This window comes from Oxyura jamaicensis, chromosome 4, assembly GCF_011077185.1.
Source record: "Oxyura jamaicensis isolate SHBP4307 breed ruddy duck chromosome 4, BPBGC_Ojam_1.0, whole genome shotgun sequence".
Taxonomy (NCBI): Eukaryota; Metazoa; Chordata; class Aves; order Anseriformes; family Anatidae; genus Oxyura; species Oxyura jamaicensis.
This window is the reverse complement of record NC_048896.1, coordinates 83,670,212-83,686,162: the sequence shown is the minus strand read 5'-3', so window position 1 is coordinate 83,686,162 and position 15,951 is coordinate 83,670,212. Positions and strand designations below refer to the sequence as shown.

General features: G+C 40.3%; 1 protein-coding gene across 2 annotated transcripts in view; it reads left to right on the top strand.

Annotated features, from left to right (window-relative positions):
* The window catches only part of CRMP1 (collapsin response mediator protein 1), a 49,400-nt gene that overhangs the window by 19,027 nt on the left and 14,422 nt on the right, over positions 1-15,951 (top strand). For both annotated transcript variants that reach the window (XM_035323581.1, XM_035323582.1), the window contains exons 3-8: positions 2,455-2,639; positions 4,086-4,250; positions 8,866-8,927; positions 10,044-10,124; positions 13,190-13,258; positions 15,398-15,518. In XM_035323581.1, coding sequence (XP_035179472.1) covers positions 2,455-2,639; positions 4,086-4,250; positions 8,866-8,927; positions 10,044-10,124; positions 13,190-13,258; positions 15,398-15,518 — 683 coding nt within the window. The remainder of the gene's footprint in view (positions 1-2,454; positions 2,640-4,085; positions 4,251-8,865; positions 8,928-10,043; positions 10,125-13,189; positions 13,259-15,397; positions 15,519-15,951) is intronic.

The window sequence follows — 15,951 nt, the reverse complement described above, 5'->3', positions numbered from 1 at the left end:
GAATAGAGTTATCTGTGCTATTGTATTTTCTCACCCACAAGTAACTGAACCCCATTCTTATTAACATACAGTTAGCATTAACAAGTGAGCAATTCAGGAATCCTGTCACATTATCCTACTCTGTGTTTGAGTCAGTCAGAGTAAAAATAACCTTAGATGCCAGTGAAGATCAGCCTTCTCCTACCCTTGATCTTGAAACCAAGGCAAGAGATGAGACAGGATCCTGGCAGGTGATAGCACAGCATCACCCACAAAGGCTATTTGGTTCCATGTCACTTCAGGTGACTTTGGCTATTGCCAAATAAGCTGTTACTCGATGGTACATGGAAAATAGTGAGCAATGAGTCATCAAAAAACTTCATACTTAGCACCCTTTTGCTTTGTTAGGATGTGTGTCCTCTTGAATAGGGAACTGGTAGATATTGGTTGTCCAAAAAAAAAAAAAAAAAAGTGAATTACTTTTATATTTTTCCATAGGTTTGCTTTAATAATGTTATTTTTAGAAGGTGTGGTAATCCCTGGAGTGCAATTCCAGTTTAAATATATTTAAATGAGATCGGTCAGATTAATTTTTTTCCACTTCCAAGTTTTGTAGCCACACAAACACTGTGGCTTGAGGATTGTTCTGATTAAAATCTGGGGAATAGATTCCACTAACAAAAATTGGTGCCACACCATTATTATCCATGGGTCTACAAAACTTTATATGAGCTCTCAGTCTGCTCGTGGGTTGGAGTGCCTTATGGTATGCCTTTGCAATTCAAATTTTGACAACAGAGAAGCTTCTTGCAACACGTGTATTGTGTTTGTCAACCGCATATCGATTTTGTGTTTGTCACGGTATCATCAGCACTCCTCCCAGCTGCAAACAGGTTACAGCATGCTCCCAGTGCTATATGTTTTTATTAATGTTAGATGTCAGACATTGGGTTGCTTCCATGGGCTTCAAGCTGTGATATTATCAACTCTCACAAGCTAAGCACTTTTGGATTTGTTTAGCACTGAGCAATTGAGACTGCAGCTCCGGCTGCTGCCGGGGAGTTTGCTTATGGAATGGCTCCACTTCCCTCCAGCCAAAACCCATAGCCCTGGGGAACCAAACTGTTGGAGGTGACATTTTTGCACAGTGTATTAAAAAAATAAAAAAATAAAAATTGACCTCTTGGTGCTATTTATTAACTCTGGTGGTTTGGCCAGATTCCAATTTGAATAATTATCCCCCCCCCCTTTTATTTTTTTCCTACTGGCTTTAATTAACAGCTATATTCGTTTTCTGTTCTAACTTGTTGTGATTGGCTGTTAATCAGGTGCTGTGTTTTGTTCCATAGGTGGGAGTTGCATTTTAATAGGAGAGGAACAAATTGAGCAGCTCAGATGTCTGGGCTATTTGTTTAGCTGTGGATAAAAGTTATTTTATCCCAGACAAAAGGAAATTAAGACAGGGACTGTGTCAGCAATATGAGATAAACAGTTGAACTTAAACTATGTTATAGTTATCTCTAAGCCCAGATAGATTACAGATAACAGTGCAGAGACATGGCTCCCACACAGAACAGTACATTTTCCTGTTTGGAATCGTACAAAATAGATTGATGAAAACATAATGTGACTTGAAAAGCTAAAGGTTAATTTACTCACAGTTATGTCCATGAACACTGAAAGTATTTTAAGTATCTAGAATTTGCTTAATATCAACCTGGGGACAGATTATTATTTTTAATAGTGAAAGCAATCCTGTTTTGAAGAACTAAAAGGGGAAAGATGGCAGCAGGTAGTTAACATTGTTTCCCCACAGTTGTGCGAATGTTTCACTAAGCTTTAATTGTAGGAGGATGAAGAATATGTGACTTGGTAGACTAGTGTTGTTTGACTCTCAAATGTGTATTTCTGTATCTTAGCATATTTAGAGTTTGTTTTAAGGGTAAATTTGCATTGCTTGATTACAAAGTAATTATGGTTCCTTTCTGATATACCTTTTGTTTCTGCCATATATTTACAATTCCAGTTTACTGTCATATTTGATCCATTTTTCCATTTTCATTTAAGAACTTAATTTAAAATATTGGAGCCTCCAAGAGAAAGTTAACCCCAGATATCTGTCCTTGTTGAAAGATAGGACACTTAAGTCTCACCTTGAATCATATATAAATAATAATAATTTAAAAAATCATTTTTTAATGCTGGTGCATTACAGCTTCTTTATTGGCTGCTAGAGCAATAAGAAAAACAATAAGAGCACGTGGCCCAGGTACACAGGCTCAGGGATGCTTTGTTCTGCCAGGGCAGTGCACAGTAACCAGATCAGGTGTTTGAATTTCTCCTTTCCTTTGGGGTCTCAGTTCTTTCTGCCTCTTGTATGGCCCCTAGGTTTCTCTCCACTATGTGCCTCAAATAACTTCTGTCCCCTTTGCTTCTTGTTTAAGTAAAATAATATTGCCTTTCTTTGCTGCCTAGGCAAATAGGAGAGAATCTGATTGTACCTGGAGGAGTCAAGACCATAGAGGCTAATGGGCGTATGGTTATTCCTGGGGGAATAGATGTCAACACTTACCTACAAAAGCCCTACCAAGGAATGACTGCTGTTGATGACTTCTATCAAGGCACAAAAGCAGCACTAGCAGGGGGCACCACCATGATCAGTGAGTATTGGCAATGCTAACTCTTCCCACCTCAAGCTGAAAACCATGTATCATAGGTGGGGATAGCTACAGGAGGCTCCATACTGATACTCTGAGATCTTTTCCAGTGAGTCTTCACATTTCTGGGCACTATGTTGGGAATTGAGCACTGTGACCCGGAGCTGGTCTGAAAATGAACCTACACTCAGAAACAGCAGCATAGGGAATTGTCTCTTGGATTTCCCTCTGAAATACAGAACAAGCATAAGGGATAATATACATTTTTAAAAACACTGTAGTTAGTGCTATAACTGTATGATATAGAAAATCTGGCAAAAATCTGTTGTTCACACCTAGTGACATTTCAGGGGCTTTGGAATAAAGAAGATGCTTATTTCTGAACTTGGATTCAGAGTTGAGGAAGAGTTGAGGAAGTCCTCACTGGAAATGTCCTGGAATCCTTGGTGAAAGGGAGAAGTGTTTCCAATTGTTAAATAACTTTTCTTTGTGTACTATAGGGCAGGAAAAGGTTTATCTCTTGACTACCAGTAGCAGTTTGACCCTTCGCTAGACTTTGAGAGGCAGTTGTTCAGGTGACAAATTTTCTTAGCTTCTTTGTGTCGAGGAGCTGCCCCTCTGGGGTGGAGGTTTGCTCCTTCTGAATTAAGATGAGACTACTTTTTCTGACTGGTGTTATCTATTACGTATGTTTGGAAGAAGATATCAGCTGAAAGGATGTCTGGCAGGAAGCACAAAAGACACTGCTGTTCATTGCTTTTGTTAGCATTTTTTTCAGTGTATGTTCTTCAGTTGAAGCTTCCTGTGATACGTTAGGTTTACATGTGCAATCAGTAAACCTATCTTTGTTTCCATGCTTTCTTTTGACCCAGCTCTTCAAAAAGATAAATATACATGCATAAGTAGTCATGTCCTTATTTTATGTCATTTTCGTTTTCATGCTGTTTTCTCTGTTCAAACATTTGGCCATATTTCCAATTCTGACTGCTGAGAAAGCATTCAACATCTTCAGTGATCCGTTCGTAAGGCAGAGCGAGCCAATTCAGTGACTATGATGGACTGATTAATAATGATGCTAACTATGAAATACATAGAAATGGACACACCAGACAATGAATACAAATAAGTCCAGAATGTTAGATCTCTTAGAAAACAGTAAATGGAAAGATAAATATGCCCTAAATGGTGAGATATTTGGGTCTCCCACTGTGCATCTATTGATGCTGCACCAAGCAGCTTGACAAAAAACCTCACCTTTACTGTAGACTATCGACAAAGTATGTGATGCCTGAGACAACAGGATCTGGCGAACATCCCAAAGTTACTGTCTCTACACAAACTGACCCAAAGGCTGCTGTTTTGGCCAAGATTCTTGAAGGTTAATTACAGGAACTAAGGAAATCTGAACAGTGTGTAGTCTGGGTAACAGACACTGAATCTCTTTTTCAGTTGACCATGTGCTTCCCGAACCTGGATCAAGTTTACTGACCTCCTTTGAGAAGTGGCACGAGGCAGCTGACACCAAATCTTGTTGTGATTATTCTCTCCATGTGGATATCACTAGCTGGTATGATGGAATTCGAGAAGAGATGGAAGTACTGGTGCAAGATAAAGGTTAGTGAGTGAAAACAAACAGGATTTTTGTTTTTATTAAAATGTGAAATGTCATACAGAGGTGAAATGAATGATGTTAAAGAATACATTGTCTAGAAAAGAAATGCACAGGTGCTGGATATGCTGCTCAAGATTGTGCCCTACCTTGAACTTTTGTATTCCCTTGCTGCTTTTGTTGCTTTGTAAAATGGACCATGTATGTTACCAGACACTAACATATCATTTTACACTTGCTTTTACATGTGGAAGTAGGCTCAGACATTGTATAATGAAACTTTATTTTAAGATAAAATTCAGAGAGCAGCACTTAAGGTAATCACCAGTCACCTTATTTCATGAATGGAGAGAATGAGACACTGAGTTTGGATTTTAACTAGACTGGAATCTGTCCATTTAGCTTCATCAAATTAAGCCCAAATATGAAAGGCAAAGTCAGCATATGTGTCTGAGAAATTCTCATCACAGGCTGTTTCTAATTCCTCAGCAGTTGTCTAAGATACTTCACTTGCTAGAAATTTTTATAAAACGTGGCTAGATTTTTAAAATAGGTTCAAGTTATTGAAGAAAAGAGAGCCTAAAGTTAGGTACCTAATAATGAAAAAGAGTCCTGATTTTCTCAAGTGCTTAGTCTCCAGTGGCTTTCCCCAAAGTTACTGGAAGATATTTTGTATCGGGACTCACAAAATCTAGGTCACTAATTTAGGAATCTAAATTCAGGATACAGTTCAATTAACAGGCCTGCTGTCATGTGAGACACTGTAGGTTACCCTATCTGGACTCCAGCTACCATTCGGGACTAGGACAGATAGCACATAAATCCTCTTCCGCACCTGCCACTTCAGTTTGGAAGTGTCCTACATGGCAGGACATCTTGGTAGCACCATATGCCTATGTGCCAGCAATTAAATCTAGCCTTCAGAAATAAGTTTTGGTCTAGTTCCTGCCTAACAGTGTGGATTTTCTGTTCAGAAACATATTTTTTCAAATATTTTTCCACTTGATATTTTCTTCGCAAATGTATGGATATGAATTAGGGAAATATTTTCTGAAACAGTATTTAATTACCATGAGTACATCAGAACAACCTTTTTGTTAGGAAGTCTTAGTATGTATATGCATATTTGTTAGGTGTAGTGCTAGTGATTTGAAAAATTCTCTTCATGTAGAAACATACCATCAAAGTAGAAAATTTAAGCAAAATCCTAGTTTTTTGAGTGAGCAGTTGTTCACTGAGTTACTGTGGAGGTGAGGTCACACAGAGGAATTTATCCTGTATCGTAGCGTGGTAGCTGTACGTGTGCTGTATAACCAGTGGTTAGGCAACAAAACTCTTCTATCAGCAAGGTTACACATAATTTAGACAAACTGCTACTGGTCTTACACAGGTCTTTATATATCGGTGATTTTTACAAGGTGCTGACATCTCTTGACGCTGATGGTGCTGTTCCCCCGTTATCAGTGTTAACATGGGTACACTGCTGTGCATTAGCTGGCCATCAGGCAAGCGTACTGTGCCTTGTTTCAAAGGGTGGGTGTTATTTTCCAGAGCACGTGGATTACAGACAGCTCCACACTCTCACATGTGCCTGGGGCTTATATTAACAGTCCAGTGCAGACAGTTGGGTTAACAGTTTTTTCCAACTGTGGAAAAGTGAATTTTCAATATACCTCTGACCTTCCTTCACTTTTCAGGGCAAGCAGGAATCATTTGATGGGTTTCTGAAGTGGGATGTATGATGTGGCCCTTGGTGGCCTCTTTAATTGCAGCAGCACTAGGAGGTCACCTTTGTTCTCATGGATGCTGCAATATGGCTCAGTCAGTCAATGAGAATTACTCTCATGTGCAAGGAGGCACAAGGTATGGGAGAGTACAAAAGCATGAGCACAATAGGAAATATTTCAAATTAATGGTTAATATTTGCTGATAACTGGAAACATTTGAGCCAGCTGGTGCAAATATACTTGATGTGAATGCAGTGACACTGCTTTTCATCATCTGAGAATCTGGATTGAATTTGTTCTCGGCTGATTGGCTGGTGGGTGAGTTAGGCAAGGAGCAGGGCTCAGTTAATCACATTTCAATGCTATGTGCACCTAATACAATCTTGGCTCCTATGAGTAACAGGAGCTTCTGATGAGGTGTCCTGTCATGAGGCATAATTGAAAAATTAATCAGTTTTAAATGAATACAAAGATAATTTAAAGAGACACAGGCTTTGGGTGGGCCTGGTTTTTTTTAGAACCAAATGTTGATTTGTAAAGAATCAGACTTGTAGCATTTCAGCAGCTAATTTGTGATTTTGATTCTCCAGTGTGTGTGTAAAGGAACAACAGCCTGAACTCTGTTGACAGAGAACTCGATGATTCTTTTAATTACTGTTCTTTTTCACTGTTAAAAATTTGTTTGAAATTTGCAGAGGATTCTGTTGAGCACTCTTGGTGTGAGAACAAGCATCCACCCATGACATGGGAAAGAGTATAGAATCCAACAAATGTTAAGCATGAAGTTAAATATGCAGCGGACCAGGTCTTTTGAAAAGTCACATATTCCCAGTGAGGAGATCAAGGCACCAGACCTAGGCATTAGGCAAAAAATCTAAAGTTGGATATCCATATATGTAAATTGGTGTTATTTTACCTTGGTTATCTTGCAAAGGCACTGTCTTTGCAAGATTGGATGGTTTAAGCTACCTTTCCTGTTAGCAGTAAAGGCAGCCTGTGAAGTGCCCTTCCATTTTGTGTATATCTGATGTGGTTTTCAGTTTACCTCAGTGACCTCTGCTTCTGCACTGTGGGAGCTATCAGAAAGGGAGCAGGCTCAAGGTCCCACAACAGGGTCCCTTCTGGGATGCTTTCTACTCTCATGGAGTTCAGGGACAACATTACCTTGAGTGGGAGCAAAACTCATCATCTCGTTACCAAGGTCAGAAAGGGCCTAAAAGAAACTGGAAGAGAGTTTGTGATACTTGGGCAATGCATGTCTTCCAACTATAATACCTAGAGAAAACCGCCTGAACTCCTTCAGGGCTGTGATTAAATGAATTACCTTTGGCTAGATCTCAGTGCATAAGGGAGAGCAATAGGTCACCTAGCTCTCTAAAACATAGTTAAACCAGATTTTGAAGCTGGGACATACTGAGTGCATTGAAACTGTGTGATATGGAACAGGCTGATGCATTACAGTTAGTAAAGCCCATGTGTTTTATGGGACCGTGAGAAACAGAAAAAAAGATAGGCTCACTGGCTGAGGGGGCTCCACGGTTCAGGGTGGATTCGCTTGGCTTGGCAGTCAGTGAGGAGGGGCCAGCTCCCCCTTCATATTTATCCTGAGCTGCCTGGCCCTAGCAGGAAGATGTAATACCAGGGATCATTTCAAGGTTTTATCCTCCATCTATCCCAGGGTATTTTAGCCTTGCAACTGTGCATAAGCAAACTGTGTGTGTGACTGTGAGCAACCAAACCCTCTGCTTGAGGATATAGCTGTGCATGTGTAGACCCATGAAGAAGGTATATCTTCATCAGGGAGCATTCGTTCATTCATTCATTCAGCATAACCAATGTGAATAATACGCACAGTTCTCCTTCTTATTTCCCTCTGCCACAGGAAGCACAGTTTTCCTGACAGCTGTTTTGAAATGCAGCATACATGGCTTAGCTTGGAATTTACTTTTTCTTTGAAGCTAGAAAACTGTGAGATCAGTCCCTGTACCAAGCTGGGGATGTTGTCAGTAGACTAAAGAGTAAGGCAAGTTTATAACTAGTATAAATTCATATGTACAGAAGATATCAACAGAATATGTCTAGAATTCCCATTCCTCTAGAATATGAAGCTGTATAATCCCTCTGTGCAAATCTTTGAAACAAATAGCAAAATGTAGTGGTTTGAATACAGTTGATACTTGGCCACCAACACTCAACAATAGCATTTCTTACTGATTTCTAAAATTTGGTGCTGTCATCCTTCATGGTTCTGTACTGCTGCCAACATAAATCCTTCCAGCTTTGGAATGTGGAGGGAGATGTATGGCAAGCTGCCCATTGTAGCTGATTTCAGGCTTTGATTCTGGGTTTGCTATCAGCTCAGCTGGGTGCTTTGGGCAGTAGGATAAAGAAAAAGCAAGCCAGTATATCAGTTCAGACACACAGTTCCTACAGCTCCTCAACACTTTGGGGAAGTATAACTGGAACTTTATCTGTTTAAAAGCACAGTTTCAGGTCAAATTGAAATCTTTTCCTGATTAGTTAAAGAAACCTAAAAAGAAAACTGGCAATTCACAGAACCTAAAAGTTTTGCATATTTTACATACTTGTTTTAGCCACTGTCATTTGTCTATGATTTGGCTCCAAACAATCTCATCTTCAGTGGTGGCCGGGTAGCTCCAGGTCTGAACACAGCAATCCAAAGAGTCCAGCAAATTCCTTCTGAAAAGAGGGGATTTAGGCTTCTGGTCATAGTAGCTGTAATACAGCTGTGGAGTCCTGCTTTCATTCTGTCATTCACTTGTGAAATTCCTTATGAATAACATATGATCTGTTTTTCTTGATTGGTTTTGTTCAAATACAATTTAAGAATCCACTTAACCTGACAACGCCTTTGTATTTTGTCTTGGAACAGGTGTCAACTCTTTTCAAGTCTACATGGCCTACAAAGATCTCTACCAAATGTCTGACAGCCAGGTATTGCTCTGAATGTTTCTCAATGCTGTGATCTGTCTTTTCTTCTGTTATCTCCCTCCTGTCAGCTGGGGAGCTGCTAAGATTGAATCCCAGAGAAACATTTCCGCTGGTCTGAGTGGCACTGATGATAATTTGCAGCTGAAGAGTTTTTCTCTCTGAAGGGCCAGTGCTGAGAGGTGGTGAAAATCTGTATGTGTTCCTTAGAGTGTCTGACTTCAACTTCTGCAAGGATTATTTGGTGTCCCCGACACTGTAACTGCTCAACACTGCCCAAGATTTTACCCACCACTTTACTTTGCTGTTACCTTTCAAGAACTCTGTCAGAGGGGGAGAAAATGGTGAAACACATGAGGCAGTGACAGTTCTGAGATTTCAAGAGTTTCTCAGTTGCTGCAAACAGCTAAATAGTGTTGCTGTTTGGGGGAGATGGCCTCTTCTCATTAGGGCTGGAGATAACAATGAGGGTTTTTGTCCAGTGCTCGTTACAGATTCCACCCTCTTCAGCATTCCCATTCATAAGTGGTCATTATAAATGAACAATGGCATCTGTTAGTAATAATAATGTTTGCTTATTCAGTTGAGAAAATGTTTAAATTGTACTGATTCCTAGATCTACAGCTCTCAGTCTCTTAAATAACTGTTGCTACACCTCCAATACATGTGGTTTTAATTGCAATTTTAGACAAAATAATATATAAATATTCTCTGGGAGGCAATGCACACCAACTTCATCTCCTGGTTGGAATTACCAGAAGAAATCCATCAAAATGTTAAATGTGCAGCTGAACTAATGCCCGTTACCCTGTGCAAATGCATATGTTGCAAAGCTATATATTCTGCCCCATTTAATGCTCGCTGAAGTGATGTAGAGAGAAAGTGGGCACTGAAGGAATCATGTCTTTGGTATTTGATTTGTGTTTGAAAAAATGTGTTACTGTGTTGCTTAAGACTGATTTATGCAAGGAACATGTTAGTTCAATACCTCTTGAAAAGGGAACTACAATTTCAGTAAGTCTAATATCAGAAAATCTCAGTAAAAGTAATATGAACAGGGAGTTCTGAGTGTGAATGTGTTTTCTTCATTCAGTGGTATTTCCTTCTTTGCACTATCTGCAGCTCTATGAAGCCTTCACCTTTCTAAAAAGTCTTGGGGCTGTGATCCTGGTGCATGCTGAAAATGGAGACTTGATAGCTCAGGTGAGTGAACTGTGATTTTTGTTTCACTTTGTGAGAAGATTCACACAAGGCAGGGGAAGTAAAAGTGCCTCCAGTCTGAGTATAGGTAGGAAAAAAGGGAACTAGCTAGTAAGGACCTTTATTGAACCTGATGACTTCTGCACTGCTGGTATACACCCTGGGATGAGAGAATGGAGGCCCTTCTGCATGCTTTGGCAGAGCATCTGTGAGGTATAGCTGTGATCCAGACAGCTCCTTGCCTTGGCTGCACATGGGGACTGGTGACGGGGACAGAAGGAAACAAGATCTCTTCTGAATCCAGCAGACACAAGTGAAGCAGAACAACCTAAAGCCTCGCTTAGATTTGGGGAGCAGAAACTTTGCAGGAAACTTTATGCTAATGTCTCTTGTTGCAATTATCAGCATAAATATTGCAGTGAATTTAGAGCATGTGGTAAAGCTCTCAGGCCTATTTGTTTTGGGGAATATTCTTATAGATCTCTAAGATTTGAATACAAGAATCCACAATGATCTTCTAAACATTTAAAAACTGCATTGAAGTATAAGTCATATTTTTTAAAGACACCTCCCAGAACCAGAAAAGTGAAGTCAAATTCAATGTGTTCTATTAAAAAGTCCCAGATCCCCAGTGACCTCTTTGCAGGTAAGGTCTCCCAAGAAGGGATTATCCTCATGCTAAAGCGTGATCTGTGCAACAGCAGCAGATCGAAAGAGGCGTCCCAAGGACAGTAGTCAATACTAAAACTCTCACCGGTCCTTCTGAGGAAAGGATTTCCCTGTAAAACAGAATGGGGAGGTCTGACTGGGTATTGTTATGAGTGCATATATGTGGGACAGATTAATATTTTAAGGCTATAGCAGAGATGTCTCACTCTTCTGGTCCCTTGTATGTGTGTAGAGCACCTCAGAGATCTGTGAGGCTCCGAGTAAGCAGACTGATTTATCTGCTCAGCTCTTTATCTGCTGCTTTATCAGCTAAAGACTAAGCAACAGAGTTGACAGGGAAATTACAATAACAATAGCTGAAAACAAGTTGTCTTTGAGCTCTACACTTGGGAAGCCAGATGCTTGTCTCATGCATAAGGGAGGCTCTTAAGTGAATGTTTGAATGACTGTGAGTGCATATGCACTCACATGTCTTGCCTATAAGAGTTTATTTTGTTGTTTTCCCCTCAGCGGGATTTCTGTCTTTTACCTTTGTGGTACGAATTTACTGCCTTTAAGAGCCTTCTTTCCCTAGGTCAAGTTTGGCCAAAATAACCACTGGGCTCAGGAGTCAGCAGTGCAGCTGTATCCTTCTCCTGTTAAAACCAAGTGGAAACTATCACTTGGATTCAAGAGAAAAATAATGCTGATTTTCCATGAAGACTAGCATGATTTAAAACTACCAATGTATATAATTTATGATTTTAGCATGACACTAAAAGTCCAGTGGAAGCAAAATCAATCATAATAAAAATAACTCAATATTACTGTATGAATGGCAAAATGAAACAAATCAAATGTCACCCATGATGTTTTGATATGTGCTCCATTAAAATCAATGTAGACTTGTGGAATTGCATTTTTGATAAAAATCTGTTTCTGTTAGCTTTTTCTTTGATCAGGTTTAACATACAGCCATGGAATATGAGCGTACAGGAAAGAAACATTAGGGAAAGAGGAAGCAATAAAGAAATGTGAATTATGTTATACATCAACATATTTCCCCAGCATTGCCATGCCTTATAAAATCAATCTGTTCCTTCTGTTTTTATTTAGAAGAATTATTTGGATGGTGAAAAGAAAGCTGGGTGCAGAGATGTTTTGCAGGACTATCTAATGTGGAAATAAAAAATTGATCTTATCAAACAAATATTCTATCATATTGGCACTATCAAATCCTCTTACAGTGAAAAATTTTATCATATGATATGATTTTGTGACTTCCTTCAAGATGCAAATGGATCCTATTTTGCTGTCTTGTGCTTTTTTGTATTATATGAATGCAACTGTTTATTTTTTATTGTATTTTAATTATCTGAAGTCTTTAACTCAGTGTTTAGAACTGTTGCATTAATGATTTAGAACATCTGCTTTTAAGAATACCTATGAAACATTATGATTTTCCAACCAAAACAATCTTTATTACACAGTCGAATTAATACATTCCTTTTAATCAGCTTTGATTGGTTGCAGAGAAGGCAAAAGTATACGTGAATATTAACTTGGGTTTTGCTCGAGTATATTGGTAATGTGTGAGCTTTGCACCTGTGGGGACCTGGGATCAAATATTTATTAGATGACATAGTAAAGTATGTTAGGTAACTCCATCCTTGTCTCCTGGGGACATTTGTTTGTGTCAGAGACATTACAGTTGTTGCACTCTGCTCATTACCTGTGGGCACGGCAGGCCAGGTTTTGAGGGACATCAGCAGCTCTGTTCCCATATCTGCTCTCTTAGCAGACCTGTAGCAAACTCAGATCAGCAGTGGCTGAATAACACTTTCTACAAGAAGGGAAGATAATCTCCTTTTCTATTTTAAAAAATTAACCTAATTGCAGCAAAGCTTGGTAGCACCGATTTTTTTCCGACAACCCCCCATTGGTCCTAAGCCGGGCTTTTTGGTGTGGACACAGTGCCCTCACAACTGCAGTGAACTTTTTTTACTTTCATTAAAACATAATCTTGATGATTCCCTCTGTAGAAAAAAGTGTAACAGAAAGCTTGGTAACAAAGGCAAGGTTTTATTTGATGAAGTGTCAGCAATGCTAAAACTTTAGTGAAGATAACAGCATTTCATAGGTTGCAGACCGAAAAGAACTTCTGGGAGTAAAGGAGGGATTGCAGGATGGAAATATTCCTAATTACTATTTAAAATATTGGTTGAAACCTGTTCTCTAGGCTGGTGTCTTGGTGTCAGGACTTTCTAGAAGGCAGAGGAGACTTCAGCAGGCTTACACAGCTGCATTTGCACTAACAGAAGAGGGATGGTCAGAAAGCACGGCTGTTAGCCTGCTGGGGGCTAACTGGTACAAGAGTCTTGTCCTGGCGAGGTTGTCAGTATTTATCTGTTTTGTTCCAGGAACAAAAACGCATCCTGGAGATGGGAATCACGGGACCCGAGGGACATGCCCTGAGCAGGCCGGAGGAGGTAAGAGGCTTCTTTCCTCTTGTCGTTCATGGAAATGTTTTGTCAGGCACATAGTGCCTCTGCTTCGCCTCTGTATGTGCAGATTATAGTTGGGTGCATGGGGGAGACAGTCTGTTTCTCCCATGACTTCCAGAACTATTCAGAGTAGTGTAAGTCCAGGTCCCCTGCAGCCTGTTTGCATGAAATACCCTTCTGCTGCCAGCCGTGGGTGCATCCCTGCAGGGCCGACGTATCCTTGTGCTCTGTCACAGCTCCACCACCCCGCTGTGCCAGGCCTGTAGGCCTTTTGGACTGTGACCCCAGTGGTTTGGTCTGTGAGTACAAATACCGGGCTGAATTTCAGATTTCTCTCAGTTTCCAAACCCCATTTCAGCTGTGCTCTGACCCTCTAGGATTGGAGAAGGCATAGCAGGCTGAATGCCAGCAGCACAGCTTATGGGTTAGACTTTGAGTTTACTGGAGTCATTAAACTGCCTTGGATGAAAACCTCCTATACAATGCCTGTGTACGGATATGCTGTGCATAAATGTTCGCCAATATATGAATCTATGTTTATGTCAGCAGATACATTTGTAGTAGTAGAAATGCAGACTGTAGTAATGCAAATATGTGAGAATGGAAAGATGCTGCAAGGCAGCTCAATTTATGCAATTCTCTTGTAATAAAACACGCCGCTTGCAAGGATCATCTCAGACATCTGGAAAGGGTTTCTTTAATGAGAATGAAAAGATGGAGACATGTCGATGTCTCTTAATGTAGACAGTTCAGGCTGCTAATAGCATGATGGGGGGCAGTAGTGGGAAGTGACTGTCTTCCTTGAAGACTAAAGAGACAAGGCCCTGGGGATTTGAGGCTAAACTTGAAGAGACTGTTGTGGTTTGCAGATCTTTATATAACCTCTCCCCAAGGCAAGAGGAATAAACTTAATTGGTCACATTCTTCTATTGAACTGTTTATGTTTTTTTTTTTCTTTTTTTTTTCCCTTTTTCTGTTTAACTTCCACTTAAATTATTCTGAAATAATTGAGGCGTTTCCTTTTAATGAGAGTAATGGCCTAAGGAAGATCTGCATTTGCAATTTCCAGGAAGGAATTTTATGTCTTTCTGACTGTGCCATCTGATGGTCTCAGCCCCAGTGCTGAGGCATAGAGGTCCTGCTTTCCTTTTTTTCTTTTTTTTTTTTTTTTCCTTTTTTCCTGCTTTTCCTTTTTTCTATAGGTGACTTTGGGGATTTCAGAGCAAATATTGGGATAAAAGTCCTAAGAGAACCTGAAGTGACAGTTTGATTTTAAGAAAAAGATATTTTACAAATCTGTGAAGTACTAAGGCATGTGGTTTTGGACAGGTTAAATTGCTCAACTTTTCTAGCACAGCTCTGGGAGAGGATTTTGTGCACTGTCAAGTCACTATTTTCAGTTGCAACAGATTTTTAGGTATTAAAATGCCAATACTGTGAGTCTGTCTAGGAAGGAGGTATAGAACTGATGACTGGGTAAAGCAATCTAGGAGCCACTGGGAAGCACTGCTCCTCCATATGAAGATGACTGCTTTGTGCCTATGTCCCAGATGACTCCTTGAAAGAAGATTGTATTTATGCTTGCTGACAGAGAGGACTTACTGGGCAATGTTTCAAAGGCTTTTATGGATTATGGGCTAAATTCAGTCCATAATGCTGAAGCTGCTGTTTGAGAACACTTTACGTTCACTGTTCTCTTATCCTTATGTAAAGATTTCAGAGGGTAAGCTGCCAGGGAGAGCTCCAAGCTGGGGCACTGTTCCCTTGCTTCGTTTTCCTTCCAGCTTTAGAGTACAGTGAGAGGCCCAAAGTACAGGCTTGGGAGGGAGATAAGAAGGAGCCCTGCCAGCCACTTGGATGTGATCTTCCCTGAGGACCAGCGAGCTGTATTAGCACTAGGACAACTGTACCCCCTTAGCGAGTACAGCCTGGCTGTGATTGCTCCTAACACAAAATGCCTGAGGGGTTAGCTCCTGCTTTCCAGCACTGCATATCCCACTGTGGAAAAAGCAGAATCTAGTCCTGAAGTATTGTTGCTAAACAATGAGAAATACGGATCAGTACTCAAGTTCATTTTTTCTTGTCTGCTTTTGTAGTTAACTTCTCTCATTCTTTTTCCCTCAGCTTGAAGCAGAAGCAGTTTTCCGTGCCATCACCATTGCCAGTCGAATAAACTGCCCAGTGTACATCACCAAGGTGATGAGTAAGAGTGCAGCTGATATCATTGCACTGGCTAGAAAGAGAGGTAAGAGACTTCCTTTTCTGCCCCCAGACTTGGATTTTGTGTTGAATAGAAGCTCAGTGGAAAAAAATAAGTTGCTGGCAGACTGATCTGTACATCTTGACCCAAATCACAAATGCTAAATATTTAGGGCTGAGAAAACTGAAAAGAGGCCTTTCTGTGCTTTTCCATTGAGAATCATAGAATTATTAAGGTTTGAAAAGACCTCCAAGTCCGTCTGGTCCAACCGTCCCCCTACCACCAGTATCACGTACTAAACCATGTCCCTAAGCACCAGGTCCAACATTTCCTTAAACACCCTCAGGGATGGTGACTCCACCACCTCCCTGGGCAACCTGTTCCAAAGCCTGACTGCTCTTTCTGAGAAGAAATGTCTACAAATTTCCAACCTGAACCTACCCTGGCACAACTTGAGGCCATTCCCCCTTGTCTCGCT